A 24,236-nucleotide genomic window follows, 5' to 3' on the forward strand; every position below is an offset into this window, starting at 1 on the left:
TTTAAGAAAATGGGAATATTATGTTGATGATGTAAACGTGTTCTGTTACTGACTTTTATTTATAGTGATACATAGCTGTTTAAGAACGTAAGATTGCTCGGCATTTACATATATTGCTGACTAGCTTATGCCTGCGACTTCGTCCGCGTGGAGTACCTAAACAAATTTTAAACCTCTATAACAATGAGATTTTAACATATTATGAGCTTAATAAAATATGTCATACTGCTAATTGCAAAAATATTAACTACAAAACTTCAAACTTCAAAACTGACAGACTTTCATACAAACTTCAAACCCCTATTTACCCCTTTAGGGGTTGAATTTTGAAAAATCCTTTCTTAACGGACGCCTACGTCACAATAGCTATCTGCATGCCGAATTTCAGCGCGATCCGTCTAGTAGTTTGAACTGTGCGTTGATAGATCAGTCAGTCAGTCAGTCAGTCACCTTTTCCTTTTATATACCTTTATAGATACAGAATATAGATTTAAAGTACTTAATCAAATGAATTGAAATTAAGTATTTTTAACTGTCTTTGGTACAAAATAAAGTCGTGATGGTGAAGATGTCTTAAGATAATGTGACCTTTAATAATTAATTAAGAAGTTAAAAGTAAAAACAACAATTATTTAAAGTAAAAGTTTCAAATTCACCCAAAAATGCGAGTGTATTAAATCCTTTCAAAATATTAAAATACTTATGCAAGTCGTTAGTTTAACTGAAACTATGTCAAGGGGCAAGGCGGGAACGAACTTTTAAGAAAATCTTATCTTTACTTATTATCCGTTTCCGAAGCAAAATTAACATTTTAAAACCACCTTAACTTAGTTGAACAAAACGGTTCGAATTTCGTATTAATTTTGTCTACCGGAAATGTGTTAATATCAACGGAAGTAATACTTAAGTATTAATTAGTTGCATTAAACTTGAATAGTTTTAGTAAGTGGTTGGAGTCAAGGCAAAGATAGCTTTTAACGACATAATAGCAGTATGTTTATGTCGATACCTACTCAATATTAGTTACCCATAGAAGGAAGAAATAATCAATACATACCTAATACCTTGCGATCTATGAGATTGTTATTATTTGGTATTATTAATTACTTCCGCATTAGTATTGAATTTATTTAGAGTAACTGAAGCCATCGGAATTTAATTAAAATATTCATTAGTTGAAAGAGACACAAAAACAAATTGTTTCTTTTACTGATCTTTTAAAGTTCAATAATAATTATCATTTTCATTTTATTTAAAGCTAGATTTACCCGATGTTTCGTATAGGGGTATAAATCTATTTTATTTGTGTTATTTCGGGCACCATCCTATCTACATACTATTTGAAGAATACGTTATTACTTATTCTTCAAAAAGTATGTGAATAGGTTTTTTATTTAAATCTGATATCGATAGGCGAAAATATCACGCCGTTTATTTCAATTACACACCTCAGATAAAAACTAGTCAAAGCCGGTTCCGATCATGAGATTAAATAGTAATTATCTCACAAAGGCTTGGATGCTGAGTCGATGCCTTTGTAAGATCGCTATTAGCTATATAGGTATCTTACTCTGTATATTAAGAGTACCCATAGAGTATCACTAAGGTCCAGTGCTAAGGTCGTTGGTATTCGTAAGCACATTTAATTTGACAGCTATTGCTACATTTTACAGATACAATAGGCTACTTGACAATTTTTTTAAGTTGGTCTTAAATGGTTAATGTTTGTCCTATTATATCAAAAAAATTAACACTATATTTTTTTGCGCCCTAAAAACCGTAAAACTTTAATTTAAAAAAATATTTTTCTTAGACAGGTGAAAACACTGTCGGCCATGTTTGGCCGATAGATTATCTGTGCTCTGACGTCATGCATTTGTAAACAACAGTATAACCACAGGGTTATACTGTGGTTATACTGTTGTTTACAAATGCATGACGTCAGAGCACAGATAATCTATCGGCCAAACATGGCCGACAGTGTTTTCACCTGTCTAAGAAAAATATTTTTTTAAATTAAAGTTTTACGGTTTTTAGGGCGCAAAAAAATATAGTGTTAATTTTTTTGATATAATAGGACAAATATTATCCATTTAAGACCAACTTAAAAAAATTGTCAAGTAGCCTATTGTCTATTTCTAGCAGGGATCTGGCGGTGCATCTCAAAACGTTTGAACAAAATGTTGCATTTGTGATAAGCTTTGGGTCAGACCTGACCAGCAATGCCGCATTGATTTAGTTGACACCTAAAAATCCAGGCAGCAGATAAATAAAATTAAAAGAGTGTAAATAGTGTAAAGAGAGAGATACTTGCCTAAATAAAATAAACAAATGGCTCTGCATTTGGCCATAGTCTAACAGAACAGTATAGGCGTGACCAATATCATCATCATCATCATGATCCACCCATCGCTGACTCGCTACAAAACACGGGTCTCCTCTCACTATGAGAAGGGTTTGATTAAGTGCATTTTGATTGGCAGACTTCACACACCTTTGAGAACATTATGGAGAACTCTCAAACATGCAGGTTTTCTCACGAGCAAGTGATATTAAATTGCTTAAAACGCGCATAACTCTGAAAAGTTATAGGTGACGAACTCCTGAGCTCCTAAATAGGAGCCGGACAACCTAACCACAAGGCTATTATGACCAACAGCCGTTGTTGCCTAAATCTGTTAAGATCTTACATCGGATCGAGTAATGAGAAAATGCTATGCATTGTTTTCCGTTACATTGAATGTTCAATAACTTTATGTTATCGATAGATACTTATATCAAATTTAATTCGAATGAGCCTGTAACAATGGCACTATCCTATGTTCTAAGCACAACAATGCGTGCGTAACATCTATTGAAGGACACGTGGACAATGCGACGAGCGACACCTCTTCCTTGTTTTTATTGGTTCCGTATACTTGTACAGACTTCGAATATTAATAAATGCGTAATGTATATATTTATTTCTCCATTTTACTACATATATGCATCAGCAATATCAATTGTTAAAGAACTATAATGACTATACACTTCTGCACTAATATTATAAAGAGGTCAAGTTTGTTAGTTTGGATGTTGTAAGGGGTAATAAAAATTGTGTGATTTTTTACGGGAAAGGTTCTGCTTCAGGCTCGTACTAACACCTATCGTGTTTTCGAACTATGTCTGCCCATTGCCACTTTAACTTCGTTACCCGTTCAGCTCGGTTACTCTAGTTCTCCTATGGATCTCATTATTTCTGATTTGATATCAGTACCCGTGTTTGTCACGTCACACCACAATACAGTACAAAAATCCAGTGGCGTGCACAGGAGTTCAAGCCAGGGTATGCCTTTAGGTATGAACTTATTTTACGGCAGGTTAAAATATAAAATAAGCATTGGGGCCGATTCTCTAGTACACAATCTCTAAACTAAACTAAATTAACAGGTCTAAATATAGTGCTTTCCTTTTCCGCAAGCAACATTATGAAAGGGATAGCAATAGATTTAGACGTGATATTTTAGTTTAGTTTAGAGATTGTGTACAAAGGAATCAGCCACATTGACTTATTACAATGAGGGTAAGCAGTGCGTTTATGCCTCTATGAGCTGCACACCACTGCTTGCACCATAAAATAAAGAAAACTCATAACCAAGCGCATATCAAATATATGTACCTATATAACAGTAAAAGCTGACTGACTGACTGACTGAAATATCAACGCACAGCTCAAACTACTGGATGGATCGGGCTGAAAGGCATGCAGATTTATCTATTATGACGAAGACATCCGCTAAGAATGGATTTTTGAAAATTTAACTCTTATCGGCGATTACGCACTGCACTTCCATCATGCGAGTTCTATCCGTCATCTGTGTGAATACCACCGATTATTATCTACGACATATGTCATAAGCTACCATACAAAACATCGGATGCAGTGCATAACCGCTCTAACGGCAGTTACGCACTCATCCGATTCGAGTCCATGAAAATACGTTCCTTTTGTTTTGTTTGGTAGCTTATGACATATGTCGTCGATATTTTTCATATCCGTATTTTCACGGACTCGGATGGGATGAGTGCGTAACCGCTCTAAGGGTGTAAAATCGGGTTTGTTAATTTGCGTAGTCCACGCGAACGAAGTCACGAGCGTAAGCTATTGATTTAAACACTTTAGTTTATTGAGGGAATGTTATTGAGTTTATTTTGTCATTGTCCTCAGATGCCATGGGACTCCTCCGAGGAGCAGATGAACGTGCCGCGTGAGATGCGCATCCACGTGCAGCGCGTGATCGCCATCCCGTCCCCGCACAACATGCCCCCCGCGCCCGAGAACATGGGCCCCTTCCAACCCCCTCCACCGCCACCGCAGCCCCAGGAAAATGAGGTACCTATAATAAGAAAAAAACCCTGTTTTTAAAGTGAAAACTTCTGTACTTAACGTTAGTGAGTTTGCATGAAGGAGGTTTTCTCCGAAACTAATGACGCAATTCTGAAAATTCTTTCAGAAATAAAATCATAGAGTTCCAACTGATTTTAAAGAAATCCATGCGAATCAAATTATGGGCATCTGCTATTCTAAAATTAATAATAAGTAATCCATACTATACAAAACCCTTCTCACTCTGAGAGGAGACCCGTGCTACACCAAAAGCTCGTATTTAGCATTGTGTGTTTTGTCAATAGCGTGAGCCCGAAGAAATGACAGCGCCCCGCCAGATGCGTGTAATTGCTATCCCAGCACCTCACAACATGCCCCCACCCCAAGACAACATGGGCCCCTTCCAGCCGCCACCACCACCCCAGGCTCAAGACCAGAATGAAGTAAGTGTATCATTATGTACGTGTTTTCAGATTTTAATGTAGGTACCTTAAAAGTTAAGAATGGAACACTTATGAAAACCTTGGTGTCCGTCCGCCCTAAGTATGTAGTAGGTAAGTAGTATACTAGGTACTTAGAACAAAATTAGTTAAAACAAATAAAAAATGTTGCGACTATCCAGGGTCTTCTAGAGGGACTGACGAGCTATAATAACAATAATTGACCAAAGTAGGTCCTTGATACAGATTCCATCAAAGCCAAACCCAAAAAAAAAACTTTGTTTCCTTTAAGACTTTGGTTTGCAGTTGGGAGATTTTTTGAATCGGAATGACAGAATTAAATGAATCTGAAGAATTGTGTAAGAAGAAATTCATTTTTTTTTTCAATCGTTAAAGTATCCTTATTTTGTAGTAGATACAAGTGCGGTTTTAAGGTACAATTTTCAAATGTGGTACCAATAGATCCATACATAAATATTCTTGTACTTAATATTTATTTTGACCATCAAATAAGAAGGTGAGGTGACTGAGCTGAGGGTAAATACCTTTATTTACACGTAGTTTGGCAAATAGAATCCCATATTTATTTGCGAAGGAACCCTCTTCATTTCAACAATGTGGAGACTGGGATTTCTCAATTACAAAGTGCTATATAAAATCACCCAAATCAAATCTACGACTAGCAACTGTTAACGGCAGAGGTTACTATTTACTTATTTATATAATAATTTAGGTAATTCAATTGTATATTATATATTCATAATAAATAAAAATTAAGTACATAGATTTGCTACAAAACATCATGCTGTTGGTTTTTTAGCACGCCATTTTAGATTTCTAGATTGATCTGATAACTTATAGGTAATAATTATTAATTGTATATTTATTAGATGTGGTGATACTAAATCTTTTTGGTAAAATTTTCTATATACTTACAGCTTTTTATTACTCTCAATTGGTTAAAAAAACTTTACTAAGTCATTTCAGTCATATGTTTACTAAGTATTAAGAAATTTAGTGTACCTAAGATTCACGAATTTAATAAGAGCAGTAACCATCAAGGTTTAAGCTCATTGCAAATTATATAAGAGCATTAAATAAATACAAAATAACTAATCAAAATTAGGATTTCTTTGTCATCATTTTTGATGCATTGCACTATGTACATCGCACTGTCATGCACATCGCTTTTTCCAAAAGTTCATCTTTTCCCAAAAAAAATAATCGCTGCGAGATTAGGAAAGCCTCTTTATTTCAAAACATCAGTACCCTTATTATAAATGCGAAAGTGTGTTTGTTTGTTGGTTTGTCCTTCAATCACGTCGCAACGGTGCAACGGATTGACGTGATTTTTTGCATGGGTGTAGATAAAGGCCTGGATTAGGATTTTTTATACCGGAAAAAAGTTCCCACGGGATTTTTAAAAAACCTAATTCCACGCGGACAAAGTCGCGGGTATCAGCTAGTATTTTTATAAAGTTAATAAAATTTCGTAAGATTTTTGTAAATGAAAATCAGATTAACTCGTGTAAGTAAATACTTTCTGCGCACTTGTTGCACGAAACAGGATTTATGTACCGTAAGAATTTAATGTCTGTCAATAATAGCCTTTGCAAGAAGTCAAAAAACTTTACTCAGTGAAAAAATTCGAATTCCTTTTCACCGTTACCTTTCGACTCTGCACAGTAATTACTATTTTTAACTCTACGACAAAAAAGATTGTTAAAGATTTAACACGATCTGTCTGTAGGTAGGTACCTATGTTGTTGCCGAATGCGTGAATCAATTAAATTTGTATTTCGTTCCAAGACAGATAAGTACCTATATTTTTTGACTGTGTTGTTGCCAAATTGGTGCCTTTTCAAGGTCTGGAGTTATAGCGTATCCAAAGTTAAATTTCATTCTACCATCATCATTAATTGGTGGTGGAGAATAAAACTCCGAACATCCATTAGCTTTTGAAAAGAGCAACCGCCGAGTTTCTTGCTGGTTCTTCTCGGTAGGAAAGGCATTCCGAACCAGTGGTAGATGCATCCGACTATTCGTAAGTACTTGTAAAAGTTTATACAAATAAAAAAGATTTTTATTTTATTTATTTATTATTTATTTATTTTTGCGTTAGCATTAGTTGGACGTAGGTTTTTTATTGAACCTAATTACATGATATTAGGCTATTAAAATTCTATAATTAATGTTATAAACTTATTCTATCTTGTTATTATTTTATATGTCGATCTTCAAGGTTGCTTTTTGTCTTGACCGTTTCAAATTGGCATGTGGAAAAATTCCTCCGCGATGCCATGCTGAGTAAAGATAGTTCATTCTGATAGAGCTCAATAGAATGTAGTCGTAGTATCTAGTAGGGTTTACTAAATATAGCCTAATCCACCGCTAACAGCTCTAAATATTTATACATAAATTTATAACCATTAAGTGTTATTAGTTTTTCATATTCTGTCAGTTCCACGATAACCAACACGTCTCAAAATCTCATAAATTATGTCGCAAGTAAGCGAGTTTCAATTAGGCTTGTTATTAATTAAATTTTTGATAAAGTAATTATCATTTTGACGTACGATTAGTAAACGTAAACGAACATATTTTGAAATATGTATTACTTTATTACTATTCACTGGTGTAAGAGTCAGTCAAGCGTTTTCTTCTTAGAGGTCAAAGAACTCTACTCATTAGCATACGAATGCGGTCAGTAATTATAGCTTCCTTTATTGTGATTATTATAACATAATAACTGCTGTTAGTTAAGTACGTACCTGTGTATAAATTAAAACTGAAGGCCACCCGATATCTAAATTTGGATTTTCAGTTATATACTTTAAAATTATAATTAACATCTGTTGCATCCAGCCAAACAAAATACATAACCTGTCTGTTTGTCTGCTAGCTTTTCAAGGCCCATCCACTTAAACGATTTTGGCGAAAGCTACAGAGATAGCTTGCATCCTAGAAACGGTCAAAGGCTATTTTTTTTACCCAGAAAATCAACGGGATTCCACGGGATTTTTTAAAAACCTAAATCCACGTGAACCAAGTTGTGGGCATTATCTATTTCGTACAGAGATAGTTTGCATGATGCATCGTGGGGACGGATAATTTTCCATCTCGAAAAATCAAACTGTTCCCACATGATTTTTAAAAACCTAAATCCACACAGAAGAAGTCGCGGGCATCGCTTAATATTTTTTATTCGTAAATATTTCTCTTTGTTGTAGCAATCCGCTGTCCTTCATCAATTCGTGCCACAGCCCGCTCCCACACAGGACATGGAACAGCCCGAAGTACGTATATTTCACTTAATTATTAACTCATTCTGCCATCTATATTATTCAGTTTTTATTCTTGAAAGGCATTTTACTTACGATAAATAATAACAAGACGACTATTTTAGCGTTTAAACTACCGTGAGTGATTTCCATTATAAATAATATCTGTCCCTATACGTCGACTGTACACGTGAGTACAGCCGGGACAGATATTATTTATAACAAGACGACTCTTTGAAAAGAGCAACCGCCGAGTTTCTTACTGGCTTTTCTCGGTAAGAAAGGCATTCCGAACCAGTGGCAGTGGTTGGTTGGTCGCCATTTGGTGATTCAAAAGCACTTGTAAAAGCTTATTTGAATAAAAAATCTTTCTTATTCCATTACACTAGATTACTATAAATGAATTCTAGTCAGTTCATTTCGTTCATCCTTTTAAATAATCCTTTCTTAGTGGATGTCTACGTCATAATAGCTATCTGCATGCCTAATCTCAGCTCGATCCGTCCAGTAGTTTGAGCTGTGCCTTGATTGATCAGTCAGTCAGCTACTGTTTCTTTTATAATATATAGATATAGATTATTAATATTAGTTCGAACCGGGACGACTCAGCTGCTGAAATCTAGCCATATCTAGCGAAAATTTTATTTTGTCTTATTTAGAATGTAAACCATTCTTTACCATTTAATTATTTATCAGAATAAGAGTTTTGATGGTGAAAACTAATATGTGAATAATGTTTTTAGGTTCAAAAGATGCAAATGGAAGGCAGTCCTATTCAAATGAACCTGCCATGGGACTTGACTCCCGAGGACCTGCACATGATCCACCGCACTGCCCAGGAAGCTGTTGCTAACCAGCGTCGTGAACAACAGATTGACAACGACATGCAGGAGGTAATAGCAATACCAACACTATTCTGAGTAAGATAGCCGGCAACTTTGGTTCCTGTTTTGTGAGTCGGTGTTAAGATAATAATAATTGCACACTTTTGCCAAGCAAAATGTAATAATTTTCGTAATACACATGAACTAAGCATTCATTTTTATTAAACATCATAAAAATTGTAATAAACGTATGAAAACGTCCAAATTAATTTTTGTTACGATCAATACGACTGCAAGCAGTCTTGTTCTATTTCCAAATTTTTGAAAAAAAAAAAACGCATCCAACTTTAATTAAAATAATATCACGTACCTACTACCTAAAACACCAATATTAGTGGGCACTTAAAGAACCTCGTCAGTGTCGACTCAACATTGCTTAGCTACTGCAATCGATTGATATGCGTTGTCACACGTACTCAAACCAATGCATCAACAAATAATTTAATGATGTTAATCAATTGAAGAACCAGATTAACCGATATAGCTCAGCGGGTGACTAAGCTTGAAGTGGCAATGGGCAGGGCATATAGTTCGATAAACCGAAAGACGTTGGGGTCCCAATGTGCTAGAATAGCGACCTCGCACCGGAAAGCGCAGCGTTGGAAGACTGGAACACCCCCCCACTAGGTGAACGGACGACATAAGGCGAGTCGCAGGGAATTGCTGGACTCAGGCGGCGCAAGACCGTGTCCAGCCGTGAGCGTCTATCGTCTATGTTGATGATGATGATAATATTGTTAATCAATTGAATTCCAGGTGAAGAGTATCGTGAACACCCTGGCAGCGGCCGAGGTTGAGGCGGAGCAGGCCCAGGCGCAGGACAGGCAACAAGCGCCGCGTGCGCCGCGCACTCTTCTGCTGCCCCAAGACATGCCTGTGGACCAGAGGCCGCATTGTGAGTATACAATACCTACTTAAGATGCTCTCCATGGTCGGTCCAAGTCGTGCGTGAGCGCATGCCTACCGTTCCAATCAAAATTAGCAGGCGCTATATCAGTAACCCCGTTATCGGTATACGGCCAGTGGCGTGCATAGGGTTCCAAGCTAGGGTAGGCATTAGTCAGTTAGGTTACCTATTTAGCGGCTGTCATGATGAAAAATGACAATTGAGCCATTTCAACTTGGGTAAGCACTCTTTTATGCCTCTATGACCTGCATGCCACCCGTATACCCCCTGTCAGACACGTCAATTTATTAAACTTTAAGGGTGTCTGGCAGGGGGTTGCCACGATACTAAATAAAAAAAAAAAAAAAAAAAATGTCTGGCAATGTATGACGTGATGTCTAATACTATTTCGAAGAAAATAAAAAAATGAAACTAAATTTTTTGACGAAAGATATTTTACCTTTTATCTGCCAAAACCACCATGATTTATTTGTTATTTCTTTTATTGTTTTTTTATCAACACTTACATCTAGCTTTACAGGATTATTCCTAATACGCTAGTATAACTTAAGTACGTCTTCAAATAAAATTAAAAAAAATCTTATATCTAATATAACATTAGAAATACCTATGAACCTTATCTAATTATTATCACAACATATTATTGACTAATCTAACATTTAAAAACAATACTTGATCAATACTAATAATCCATACTTCATAGTCGCTGATCCTTCCTCCAGGCCCTGTTTTGGAGGCAATGCGCGGAGAAACTTTCAGCTTTTATAAAATAACGAAGGTCTGGCACGCGCTGGCTCTTAGTCTAGTATGCCTCTTTGTACTTTGTTGTGTAGGCGGAATATAGTGATTAGCATTCCACTCTTTTAATTTGCCTAATATAATTCCGTCATTATTTATTAATTTAGTTTTGACAATTGACTTGGTTATTAGTTACACATTCGTACTCGCGCGATGATTTCCCCAGAGTATCTACCACTGTCCACTACACAATATTATGTGATTAGGTACATTGCCACATTTTCAGTGGATATTCGTACATTCGTCGTACAGTGGTCGTTCGTCATTTAACCCAATCAAGTGGCTTACTTGCTGAAAGTAACATTACATTGTACGTTCTTAATAATTTTAAAATAACATGCAGTACGCGGCAGAAAATAATGTTCATCGACCTTTAGAAGGAGATAGCAGATTTGTAGTGCAGAGCGTTGTCTCTGTCGTTGAAATCGACAAAACGTCATATAGGTATGAGTGACAGAGACAACGCTCTACAAAGCCGAAATGTCATTCTAAAGACCGATGTACATTACTTTTTGCTTTTTACTTTTTAGGTACTAACCTACTTCTATAAAACTAGATGACGCCCGCTACTGGATTTAAGTTTTTTCTAAATCCCGTGGAAACTCTTTGATTTTCCGTTACAAAAAGTAGCCTATGTCCATCCCCCAGAATGCAAGCTATCTCTGTACTTATCACACTCGGTTAAATGTATGGGCCGTGAAAAGCCCGCAGACAGACTGACAGACAGCGACACTATCGCATTTATAATATTAGTATGGATGGAACGCCTCAGTTTAGTTTATTTAGATAGATATACCTACTGTTACCTACAATTTTATTTATACTGAATAAGTGAAAAGTAGTCAAAGTTATACTGAAGTAAAATAGTTAGTAAAATATATGAGACAAACTTTTATCCGTTTATTCTATTTAGTAAGCTCTTACATCGAAATTTGTGGGAAGTAAGTGGCAATATATTTCAGCGATAAAATCAAAAAGCATAAACGGTTTACAAGGGACTTTAAGTTACAAGATTATCGGCCAATCTGAGTGACTGAACGGGGGCGTAGGCTTTCAACATAGACAAATAATTAAATAAACATCACGTTTAACGACCATCTTATGGATTTTCGGGGTGTGTTAGTAAAGATAAAATTTAAATGTTGCTATTTATTTTGGTAGGATTAAAGAACTAAAAAAAAGTTATTTACTTGAAACATATATTTTATGACACTCACTATATTAAGTTATAATTAACTAGACTAGACGATGCCGCGGCTTTGCTCGCGTGCATTTAGGTTTGTAATAATTCTGTGGGAGCTCTTTGATTTGCCTGGTCAAAAAGTAGCCTATGTCCATCCCCGGGTTGCAAGCTATCTCTGTACTAAATGTTGTCAAAATTGATTAAACAGATGGTCGTGAAAAGCTAGCAGACAGACAAACAGACACTTTCGTATTTATAATAATAGTACCTAATTATGGGAGAATTATGAGCAAGGAACATTATTTACATTTACGAAAATGGGTTTTGCTTTATGTCTTACTATGTACTTCCCTAGAACTGCATGGTCAGAACTTCAAACAAATGTTCACAAACCAAAATAATATCATAACATATGTACATGCACAGAGAGCCAGATCATTTTAAAACCATATTACAGTATACCTACCCGAGTGCTTGTCCCTTGCTAGGGTTTGAAAGAGGTTTGAAACGTCTTGTTATTCTCATCCAAGCTATTCCTGCAAAAGATAAAGATAAATTCAGTTTTAATATAAAAGACGTGTTTTTTTCAGATATGCAGCCTCGTTCTGTGCGCAGCGTAGATTCGCCGCTGCACCGTGAAAAGCGCGTGAAGCGTTGCTCTTGCGCTTGCCGTTAAACAAGCATCGCTGCGCAAATGTACAAGAGTCACTGCGCAACTCATGAGAAACGTGTGACATTCTCCGTCCATCCCTTATAAAATAGATTTTGTTACATGTGCGGTTTCGGTTTTTTTTTGTAAATATAATTGTTAATTTTACAATAATTATTGCTGTTTATTTTTAAACTTCGTAAACTTAACTTATATCATATTGGTTTCGTAAGGGATTTATCTATTTTTATATTTTTGTATCATTCATCCTTTGCAATTTTAAATAAAATATACAATACAATTTAAAATAAATGGTAACAATATTGAAAAAATAAGGCTCAACTTTTAATTATTTGTGTACAGTTTTCTTTCTTGTAATGCCGTACCGTATTTAAAAATCCATCGAGGTGTTATGGTCGTAATTATAAAATTAAATTAAATTTTACCTACATTTTGTGATCCTAAATTAAAAATGAATTAGTTTTAAATATTTTTTGTTTTAATTCTGTTCGATAAACCTTTGATCCGAAAAGTGACCTTTGGCACATAGAGAAGTACTTAATTTTGTGAATAGAAACGGCCCCATGGCTGACTTTGTGGTCAGCTTGTGACTGACCATCGGACCCGTCCGAGGTCCTACATACTAAAGTAAGTTTGTAACTGGTAATCTCACGGGAGTTCAGAATTAATAAAAAATTGTAATGTTAGTACGCGGCCGAAAGTAATGTACATCGAAGGAGTTAGCAGATTTGTAGAGCGTTGCCTCTGTCGTTGAGACCGACAAAATAACGACAAAACGTCATATAGGTAGGTATGAGTGACAAAGACAACGCTCTACAAATCCGAAAAGTCATTCTAAAGGCCGATGTACATTACTTTCTGCCGCGTACCGACTGTGCTTATTTGAAACCTGGCGTGGATGCAAATTTATTCTTCTTGAGTATCAGAAACGAGCAAAACAACATTGTTGATGTTCATTTATTGCGCTTCGAGTGAAGTGCACAATAATCTGATATAGCAGTTGTATTTCTAGCTAGCCAGTAGCCATCCGACGTTTCAGATTTATTTGGTTTATTTAAAGTTTGTTATGAATTTTAAAAGCGTCGAGTGTGTTTGAGAAGTGTTAAAATTAAATTAAGCCCGCCTGGGAAATTCTCGACGTTTTGTCTAAATAAATTATTTCATAATGAAAAACACTTTTATTATTGAAAATATCACAATAAGACTTAAAGTTAGCCTTATCTAATTACTCTACAAATCATGCCCGCGTGGAATGGTGCCAAGAAGGCTGATCCGTTGCGCCAATAATGAGCCAGCCCTTCTGTCACCAGATTAATTATTATTAATCGCGGTGAAATGTCTCGTAATTTTTTTTTGTCAAGACTCCATGGCCTCAGGGTCTCCACGGCTAACGGCTTCATTATTTCATTGGATTTCTATTTTAATAAACGTATTATTTTAAATTAATTAGTGTTATTTTTTTACTTAGTGTTAGTCCACCGGTTGTCCCGCAACATGTTAGGTACACAAAACGCGCGCATACGCGTGCTATAAATCGTACGCAGCTGTTACACCACCGAGCGCGGCTGTGACTTCAGCGCCTGTTCGACAGTGTCAACGCTTTCATACAATTCCTTGTATTAAAACCACATTAAAACTTATAAGGCGCAACGTCCACAGGTGGCTTGGAGAGGAGCATCTTTGTTTTTTCAACCTAAACTCAGCTTTTTTTACTTTGGCATACGGGTGCAATTGTTATATCTAATGAAAATGCGTACGCTCAAGCGCGCCGCACTGGACTGGATGCCAACCGATTCTCCTCCACATGGGCATATATGGTCATCTTAACCGTGCTCGTAGAAGTAGTACCGTGCTCCTAAAGTCGCGGAAGTAGCGAAGACGTACTGTAAAAACTTGAATAAAATCCGCTCAGTAGGTCCTCTTTAAAATTACCGCTTTCAAATAAACCGTTGATGGGGGCTGAGTTTATTACTGCTATGTGTCTACTGTCTATAGTGTTGTATTTTCATAAACATCAGCAAAACTATTTCGTATTCATTAAGTTAAATATTTAATCACGGACCACTGACTCCTTTATCTTTGGGGAAAATGTACGAATTCAAATTAGAAACGATTTTCGCGCTACGATGCAGCCCCTCTAAATACGAGAAATTAAACGCGTATTTCTCGCATTTTCTTACTCATCCAACAAAGGAAACGACAGGCAATAACGGAGTTCCGCAAACGGGTCTAAAGATCGAGGGCGCTAATCGGATTATGTACAGTGAAATTGATCTGATTTAGTGCATGAATCTATTTATTGTACATCTTGTTTAAAACGCACCTAACTCTGAAAACTTAGAGGAATCGAATCCCCGATCTCCCTAACAGAAGGCTGACGTCTATCACGAGCAAGCTTTTTAAGCAACTCGCTTGCTTTAACGGCGAAGGAAAACATCGTTAGAAAACGTGCGTGCCTGAGAGTTCTCCATAATGTTCTCAAGGTGTGAGAAGTCTGCCAATTCTCACTGTGTGTTAGCGTGGCAGACAATTAATGACCGAAACTCTTCTCATTCTGAGAAGAGGCGCGTTCAGTAGTGGGTCGATGATGGGTTGATCACCATGATCATTATCATTATTATTATTATTTGTGATAGACTAAGCAGCTTTCGCTGATGCGTCTATATCATGAGTGTTTCGAGTTTTCCAAATGTTTGTCCAATCTATTCTTGAACTGGTTAACAGAACTTGGTATGCGAGTAACTACATCCTTGGGCAATTTATTCCATAAGAACACAACTCTGTTGGTCAGAAAGTGTTTTAATGGATTTGACGATGCCAGTTGATATTGTAGCTTCATATCATGTCTTCCTCTCAGTCTAGGATTGCTCTTTCTCGGGAACATGCTCTCATGGGTCATTATAATAATTATTTAGTATTTTGCATGTTTTAAATCAGGTCATGGTCCAGCGGGCGGGGCGTCGTCCTACACTGCGCTTACCCGTGCGCGGTCTCCACTCCAGAACACGTCTGCCCCATCGGCCATCGGTTCTGCGACAGACATGGCCTGCCCATTGCCACTTCAGCGCGCTAATCCTTTGAGCTATGTCAGTCGCTTTTGTTCTTCTGCGAATTTCCTCGTTCCGGATTTTATCCCTGAGAGTGATACCCATCATAGCTCGCTCCATAGCGCGCTGAGCGACTTTTAGTTTGTGGACGAGGCCAACTGTCAGTGGACCGATGACCTGAAGAAGGTGGTGGGGAGCGGTTGGATGAGGAAGGCGGAGGACCATGTTTGGTGGCGCGCTCTTGGAAAGGCCTATGTCCAGCAGTGGACGCAAACAGGCTGATGGATTGGATTGGATTGGATGTTTTAGTTAGATCGCCTCTTTCTCGTATGCTTTTGAGATAGCTGAGTCCAAGCTTTATGTCTTTGTTCATATGGAAGATATTTCAGTTCCCTAGGCAACTTAGTGGCATGATGATGATGATAATGATTGCACATTTTGTAAGCATTGCTCATAAACAAATTGTAGGCGAATTTTTGCTATACTTTTCAAAAGTGGGTCTAAAGGGACTTCACAAACTAAACACAAGCTCAGCTGAAATCTGTTTATGTACAACTCACAATCATACGCCAATATATCAATATATATTATATATATTGATATATTGGATATATATTTTCATATTTTCGGCTAATACCGACAAATTGGGCACTCTAAATTCTCACATTGCATTTTCGATCCTAAAATATTGCCTTTTTGTACCTAAATTAATTTACATTCTCCGCGCGAGCCCAATTTGGAAATTTCATGGACTACTCGATAACATGGATGCCACCCTTAAAAGTACACTAGAACAAATTCTAAATTTAACTTTTGATGAGCACTCCTGGAACCAAGCAACTTTACCGGTCAAATACGGTGGCATCGGCGTGAGGAAAATTTCCAGTGTAGCTCTTCCGGCTTTTCTGTCCTCTGTGCATAGTATAAAAGAGCTTAGTTCTCAAATTCTCAAATCCAATTCATCATTGACCTATGCCACAGAGGCCCTAGAGAGTTGGAAGGTCAGATGTCCCAATGTCGACATCCCGAAGGAACGTACTACACAAAAACTTTGGGATTTGCCATTGGTTCAACTGACACATACGAATTTGGTTCAAAATCTTACAAGTGACAGAGATCGTGCCAGGCTTCTAGCATTATCCGAAAAGGAATCTGGGTATTGGCTGCATGCCTTGCCATCAAAAAATCTCGGCACACTTTTAGATAACGAAAGTTTTCGTGTGGCTCTAGGTCTCAGATTGGGAACACCACTGTGCCATCAGCACAGATGTCCGTGTGGAAAAGAGGTTGATAAATTTGGAATCCACGGACTCTCTTGCCAAAGGAGCTCTGGTAGGCTGTTTAGGCATGGCTCTCTTAACGATACAATTAAAAGAGCTCTTGCCACCATAAATATTCCTGCGCTCATTGAGCCGGCAGGGATTAGTCGGGATGATGGCAAGAGACCTGATGGATTGACGCTGGTTCCCTGGGAACGGGGACGGGCGCTAATGTGGGACGCAACTTGCGTTGACACATTGGCCCCGTGTCATATCAGAAAGACAGCATCAAGACCGGGAGCCGCAGCAGAAACAGCTGAAAACGGCAAGCGGCGCAAGTATGCCTCTCTTATAGAGAGTTACATTTTTGTGCCGTTTGCCGTGGAGACCCTGAGGCCATGGAGTCTTAGTGCTAAAAATTTTTTACGAGACATTTCACCGCGATTAATAGCCTCATCTGGTGACAGAAGGGCTGGCTCATTTTTTGCGCAACGGATCAGCCTGGCTGTCCAGCGCGGAAATGCAGCCAGTATTCTTGGCACCATTCCACGCGGTCATGATTTATATAGTAATTAGATAAGGCTAGCTTTAAGTTTTATTGTAATAATAAAAAAAAAAAAATTATATATATATCAATAAACCTAGATAATGACTAGATAAATCGATATAATACTTAGTTTTGAGCGTACAGTATCAAATAATGTAGTAATTACCTTCCTACGTTTGTATGAAGAAAGCACCGTCCTGAGCCCCAGAGTTCCTTAGATGGGTTTAGATCAAAGTGCGTTAATCGGATTAAGTACAATGAAATGGATCTCGTACGTATAGCGCAGTAAAATAAGCTTGCATTAACGTTTTCTTAAATTCGTTTTGTTATTTCGTGTTAAAAAGTAAATAAACCTTACTAAGAGGGCTTGGATTTACTATTAACTAGCTGATGCCCGAGACTTCGTCCGCGTGGACTTAGGTTTTTTGCAATCCCGTTGGAATTCTTTAATTTTCCGGGATAAAAAGTAGCCTATGTCCCGGAGTGTAAGCTAACTCTGTACCAAATTTCATCAAAAGCGGTTGAACGGTTGGGCCGTGAAAAGCTAGCAGACAGATAGACAGACACTCTTTCGCATTTATAATTAATTTATAATTTATTTTAGGTTGCCTGGAAGAGATCGCTATTTTAGCGATAAGGCCGCCTATTGTACATGCTATCTTTGTTATATGTCTATTGTTTTGGTTTTGGTGTACAATAAAGCATATTTTACTTTTACTTTACTTTTACTTTACTTTTACTTTACTTTTACTTTACTTTTACTTTACTTTTACTTTACTTTTACTTTATAATATTAGTATGGATACATACGAGTACTTATCTAAAATTGCGGAATCGGCAGGATTCGAACCTGTGTCTCCACTCTCCCGAGTCGCCATATCGCGCCCGGAAGCTCTATCGACCAACTAGGCCACGGTTCACTTAACTTTTAGGGTTAAATAAATAAATAAAAAATACGGGTTCCGTACCTAAAAAGGAAAAACCGTCCAAGTGGGAGTCAGACTCGCGCACCGAGGGTTCCGTACCTACTACGGTTTTTGATATTTGTATTTCAAATATTTTGGTTCCCTTGAAGTGTAGATAAAAACACTATCATAAGTACATTATGAATTAGTATTGCGGCCATTGTAAATGACTTAGGTACCGTGTTTTGGTTGTCGTGAGATGTAATTTACTTTGTATGAAAAATCATTTCCATTCCGTCCTCGTCCCGGCCCGTTCCAGTAGCGGCCATTATTATAATAGTCATGTTGCGGCTTTTTTAATGCAAGCTTTTAAACTTAATATAATGTTGTACGTGTACAGTAGGTAAGTATATTCTAGGTATCAAACGAAACACTGTAACGTTCATTTATAAGCTTTAAGCAATTAAATACTTGTTTGCTTTAACAAATAGAAATAGCGAAATACTTAGGTACGAATAAGTATATTTTATTCAAATAAACCTTTAGAAGTAAGTACCTACGTTTGAATCGTCAAATGCCGCTGATTCGGAATGCCTTTTCTACTAGGTACCTACTCTGTAAGGGCGTTTGTGCACTCATCCTGATTACACGGATCCGTCAAAAAATACGAATCGAATGTACGTATTTAGTATGACGGCCAGTTTTAAGAGTCACGGATACGTCATACGAACCGAATACGGATGAGTGCCTAATAACACCTGGCGCGTTCAGGCGCATCAGGCGACGACGTGCGCATCTCTTTACAATTAGTTACCTACATCATGTGGCTTTGGAATGTTACTTGTAGATACCTATCATTTCCTATTTTTTTCGTTTCACTCTTTTTAATCACTTCTGAAAATATCTTATCTCTTTTTATTTACTTAAATACGAAAATAGATTAAAGTAGCATTGACTCTATCTAAGTAAATACCATCGGATCATTTTCTCTGTTTGACAACCCACCTTGCGAGTTGCGATATTGTAATTCGGTAGAGGTCTTCGTGGAATCAGATTTTCCTTGATAATAAATATTGTTATCTAAAAAGAATTTGTATAAAGTACCTATACTTACCTACTTATTAATAACATTTTTTAATAATTTTAGGTCTACAGTTTTTTGAAATAAAATAAAATAGGTAAGTAAGGACTTATTGCTCGGTTGTTATCTCATGATGCGGCGTGCGGCGTGTTTTTTTTAATGTGTTCCTTTTTTCTTTCGACATATTATTTAGTGGACGGAAACTGTTCTTGGTCGGGCTCCTTCCTCGATCCGCGAGCAGCGTCTGCTTAGTGCTTTTTTAATTATTATTATGAATTCTCTATTTTAACCAAATAATACCTAGTCCATTTTTTAATTTGATATCCTGAAACTCTCCTGAATTTATGTGGATGTTATGTTACACATTTCTCATAAATAACTAACTTCCCTTCCCACGATGCGTGATGCTGCGGATTGTCACGCACGGCCGACGACCACGGACAGCCACGCACCGCGCACAACGTTTGGACGGCAACGATAACGTGTCTGCCCTACCACGGATACTCTTGCCATGGTGCGTCGTTGCGGGCTGGTCCATGTCCGTCCGCAATATCACGCGCCGTGGGAAGACGATATAAGTTAATACGAAGCTTGATAGGGTTGATATAAGTAAAATACAAACTCGGATAACTGTTAGGAAATGTATTTTTAAAGCTAGGTTGATCGTAGATGATTGCAGTATAATGCGTAAAAAATGAGTTCTCATGCGGAGCTAACTTTATCTGTCAAATGAAATGTCAAAAGTAAGATTATAGTCCTTATTTTAAAGGTGAACCCTACTTTCGACATGGCAGCTGTTGACCCATAGAGTTCAAATGGCGCATGAGAAATCATTTTTGTACGGACTATACCTACATATAACTAAACGATAGTAGGTACTTAGTAGACGGATTATTTAAAATTAAATTGTAATAGACTCTTATGGTGCTTATGTCATCACTTAGCTGTACTCAAATTGGGTAGCGCACTACAAGACTTTGTCTTACTTTTAAAATTAAAGATAATTAGCATTACATAAAAACAAAGTACGAGGAAATTTAATATTAAACCTGAAACATAGCTTATTAGAATAGTTGAAAACGATTCAAAACACCATAACTTAATGATGTCTTTGGAAAACAAATAAAAGTTTATAACTAAACATAGCAAAAATGTGACAATTGTGAGACTTCTAGCGTACCTGCGTATTTTGTCCGTTAGTACGCTAAATACAACGGATAAGTACAAAGCTGTTCCCAAAAATATTAGCGGCCATCTGAATACAAGACAAATGACAAAATATGCTGTCCATTCATTTAGTAGTTTTGTCACTATCACTGCTGTCCATATCACACTGATAGGTGCCGGCAACAACCACGAACAACACAGCACACTGTACAAGTTAAATTTACTTATCTTCACTATCACTATGATTAAACTATCGTACATATGTTTAATGAAAAAACAGACTAGAATAACTATCACAAAGTCGATGTATATTTGAAAGCTCGTTAATATCGTTTTCGTGATCGGCGACAAATCAATGCTCAGTTTTTCTTTCATAAATTCAATTAAGAATATCACTCTCTTCACAAAGCGGGCGAGACTTAATTGCATTAACATTTGATTTCTATAATTATTTCTCCATCGGGAAATCTTCAGAGCTGCGACTGTTGATAGTAGTAACTCCGTAGCTGTCATAACAATTTCAAATATAATGAACGCTTCAAAGATTCCTGAAAATCGTGCTTCATTGTAAGAGTTGTTAAAGTCTTCTGCAATTTTTGTGGCGTTGTATGCTTCCGACGAATTTGACTTATATTGTTCCGTAGCAAATTCCACAACAGTACTTGTATCATTATCGTTTACAATTTCCATTTTACTAACATTTGGTATGACAGTATTTTTATAAATGGCCAACACACTTGAAAATTCGTTTGAAGCACTGATAAAATGGTGACAGTGTGGCTTGGAACGCTAGTGTCTGTGTACTGTTTACCTTGTTGTGAAACAGGAAATTAATACTTTACAAGTATTATTCACCCGATTCCTTTTAGTAGAATTTGTGGTTTAAGAACGTCATGATGTTGATCATTAAAACCCCACGGTGATAAAGGTAACAGTATTATACCTAAACGCTTCACAGTCACATTGTCGTACCTAGTCCTATAATGCGAGTTCATGTAAACACTTGGTAACGCCACAACATTGTTAAAGCTATGGTAAAACTTACACCAATAAAGTATGTTAAAGTATTATAAATGCGAAAGTGTGTCTGTCAATTTGCTAGCCTTTCTGTGCTTTCACGGTTCATTGGTAACCTTTTTGACGAAATTTATTACGGATGTAGCATTCTGGGGACAGACGTAGGCTACTTTTTGTCCTGGAAAATTAAAGAGTTCCCACAAGACTAAATCCACGCGGCTGAAATTTTTCTTATCAATGATAAGCACATGTTTACGTACATAAATATCACTCAGATATTTGACAATTATAGATACTACCTATATTGTTTGACGGGTAGGACAGGTTAATTATTCAAGGACTCTAAATTATGTTTTTCCCCGTCCCTAGTATGTATCGGTAGGTTCAATCATTTTAGGTAATTATCGTTATACTTGGATGGTATAATTTAGATAGAAAAATATTTTTTTGCGTTAAACTGTATAAAGCTATAATATTTAGCAGATAATTGTTAAATGGGAGAACCTTCGGGAAAATACTAGCCAACACAAGAATGTCTACTGCGTAGGTAATTACGATTATGTATTTACGTGTAAGTAATGAGTAAATATTCCTAGGAGTCATACTGACACCAAAATTATTGTTTTGACATACTTAACAATACTTAATAAATAAGTAGGTACAAGGTAGGTGGGTAGGTACGCGACAGGTCGAGATGGCAATCGGGGAGGGAATGCCCGCACACCCCCCCGGGCTATTCTGACGCGGGCGAGCGCGAGTGACGTGCGGACGTGCGGCGAGTTCCTCTGCCTCACACCCCAATTGCCATCTTAACCTGTCGCGAACTATCCTAATTGTAAAAAGTGGTGGACTGAAATCCGTCGTGGATTCAAGTCCCACAAAATGAACAAACTAGATGGATAGGACCCCTTCTTATCCATCTAGTTTGTTCATTTTGTGGGACTCGAATGTGTTTATACAAAAATAGATGATGCCGGCGACTTAGTTCCCGTAGATTTAGGTTTTGTAAAAATACCACAAGAACTCTTTGATTTTCTGGGATAAAAAGTAGATTATGTCCTTCCCCGGAATATAAGCTAACTCGGTACCAAATTTCGTCAAAATCGGTTAAACTGTTGGGCCGTGAAAAACTAGCAGACAGACAGACAAACACACTTAAGCATTTAAAATATGGTTGAGGGTAAACGTGGCTTTATATTTTATATCATAAAACTGATAAGTAGAAATATTCGACATAAACTTAGTTTTTACTTAGTACCAATTATTCAAATCAAAATGAGAAACATAATAGAGGCGATATTTTAGCTGTGTATCAAATAAAGGATTTAACATATAGGTTCTCAATAGGTAGGTATACCTAGCATGAAATTATTATTATTAAGTACGTATTAATTGTCACCACTATATCATCTAATTTTGAATTTTGACCATCAGTAAGCGTATAATTTTACCTATTCTGAATAAATAATTTAAGTTTGAGTTTGAGTTTGAGTTTGAATTATTATAGGTCCCACCTATCTTCTTCAGGACATTCATAACCTGACTCTATGATCAGTACAATAGTACTGGTGCATGTCGACCTTTTGTTTGTAGATCGATCAATACATTTAAAATATAGGTCAAGCTCATGTCACGGGCGAACCCAGGTAACTTGCTCCTGTAAAATATCAATCGTTTATCTTTAAAGGTTTCAAAGAAAGCAATGTACAATGTACATATAACTATATGTTACTACAAAAAGCTCGAACTACGGTAAACCTTAGGACTTTACAGTGTAACCTAGGATTTACCAAACTCTAATGGGCATTGCTGAACTGGTTTGTGATAGATAAATTGATAATCTTAAAATTTTGACCTTATATACCAGCGTTTACGTGGTACATCTTCTTTGATTATCCAGAACCAAAATTAGCCTATATGCTTCCCCGGGATGCAAGCTATCTCTGTTCTACATTTTATCAAAATCGGTTAAACGGATTGGCAGTGAAACGCTAGTATAGGTAGACAGACACTGACACTTACGCTTTTAAAATGTTAATTAGTATGGATGAATTAAGATAGGCCTAGTCATTGGGCCTAGTTCGGTTCTGCTTGAAGAATCTTAGTAGCTTTAAAGCTGAAAAAATTGCAACCGCACTTTCTAAAGAAAACGTAAACGGAACGACGCGCTATTTTCGAGGATAAAACTTTAACGCGGAATATAGGGAAATTCTGAATCCCAAAGCAAACAGGAAAGTTTTTTGCGTGAACGGTCTTTTATTTTTATTAAGTGGTTCAACATTTTTCGGATATACCTGCTTGCGTTATTGGAGGAAAACGAAGGATAGCCTTCGTTTTCCTTCGTTATTTGACATCTAGCATTATATTTGTGCATCTTATAAAAATAAGAACAAATTTTAATTGCTTATTATATAAAAATCTGTTTTAGAATGTACCTACAGGTAAAGTCCTTTCATATTACACTTATCTTACTTTGAATGTTGGATACTGATTATTTGTTCATGAACACACTTTAGTTTTTTTGTGATGTAACCACAAATTCACGGTCTTTGGACTTCCCTTTACGTGTGCTATAAGACCTACCTACCTACCAAATTTCATGATTCTAGGTCAACAGGAAGTATAGGTATAATACCCTATAGGTTTCTTGACAGACAGACAGACAGACAACAAAGTGATCCTAT

General features: G+C 36.8%; 2 protein-coding genes across 2 annotated transcripts in view; one reads left to right on the top strand and one right to left on the bottom strand.

Annotated features, from left to right (window-relative positions):
- Positions 1–12,998, top strand: part of Msr-110 — a 79,636-nt gene extending 66,638 nt beyond the window's left edge. Inside the window, exons 7-12 of the mRNA XM_034975140.2 lie at positions 4,208–4,372; positions 4,672–4,809; positions 8,037–8,102; positions 8,831–8,980; positions 9,728–9,866; positions 12,450–12,998. Coding sequence (XP_034831031.1) covers positions 4,208–4,372; positions 4,672–4,809; positions 8,037–8,102; positions 8,831–8,980; positions 9,728–9,866; positions 12,450–12,535 — 744 coding nt within the window. The 3' untranslated portion in view covers positions 12,536–12,998. The remainder of the gene's footprint in view (positions 1–4,207; positions 4,373–4,671; positions 4,810–8,036; positions 8,103–8,830; positions 8,981–9,727; positions 9,867–12,449) is intronic.
- Pfdn4 (prefoldin subunit 4) overlaps positions 1–24,236 on the bottom strand; it is a 331,489-nt gene that overhangs the window by 70,122 nt on the left and 237,131 nt on the right. The window lies entirely within an intron of this gene.

This window comes from Maniola hyperantus, chromosome 14 (assembly GCF_902806685.2).
Source record: "Maniola hyperantus chromosome 14, iAphHyp1.2, whole genome shotgun sequence".
NCBI lineage: Eukaryota > Metazoa > Arthropoda > Insecta > Lepidoptera > Nymphalidae > Maniola > Maniola hyperantus.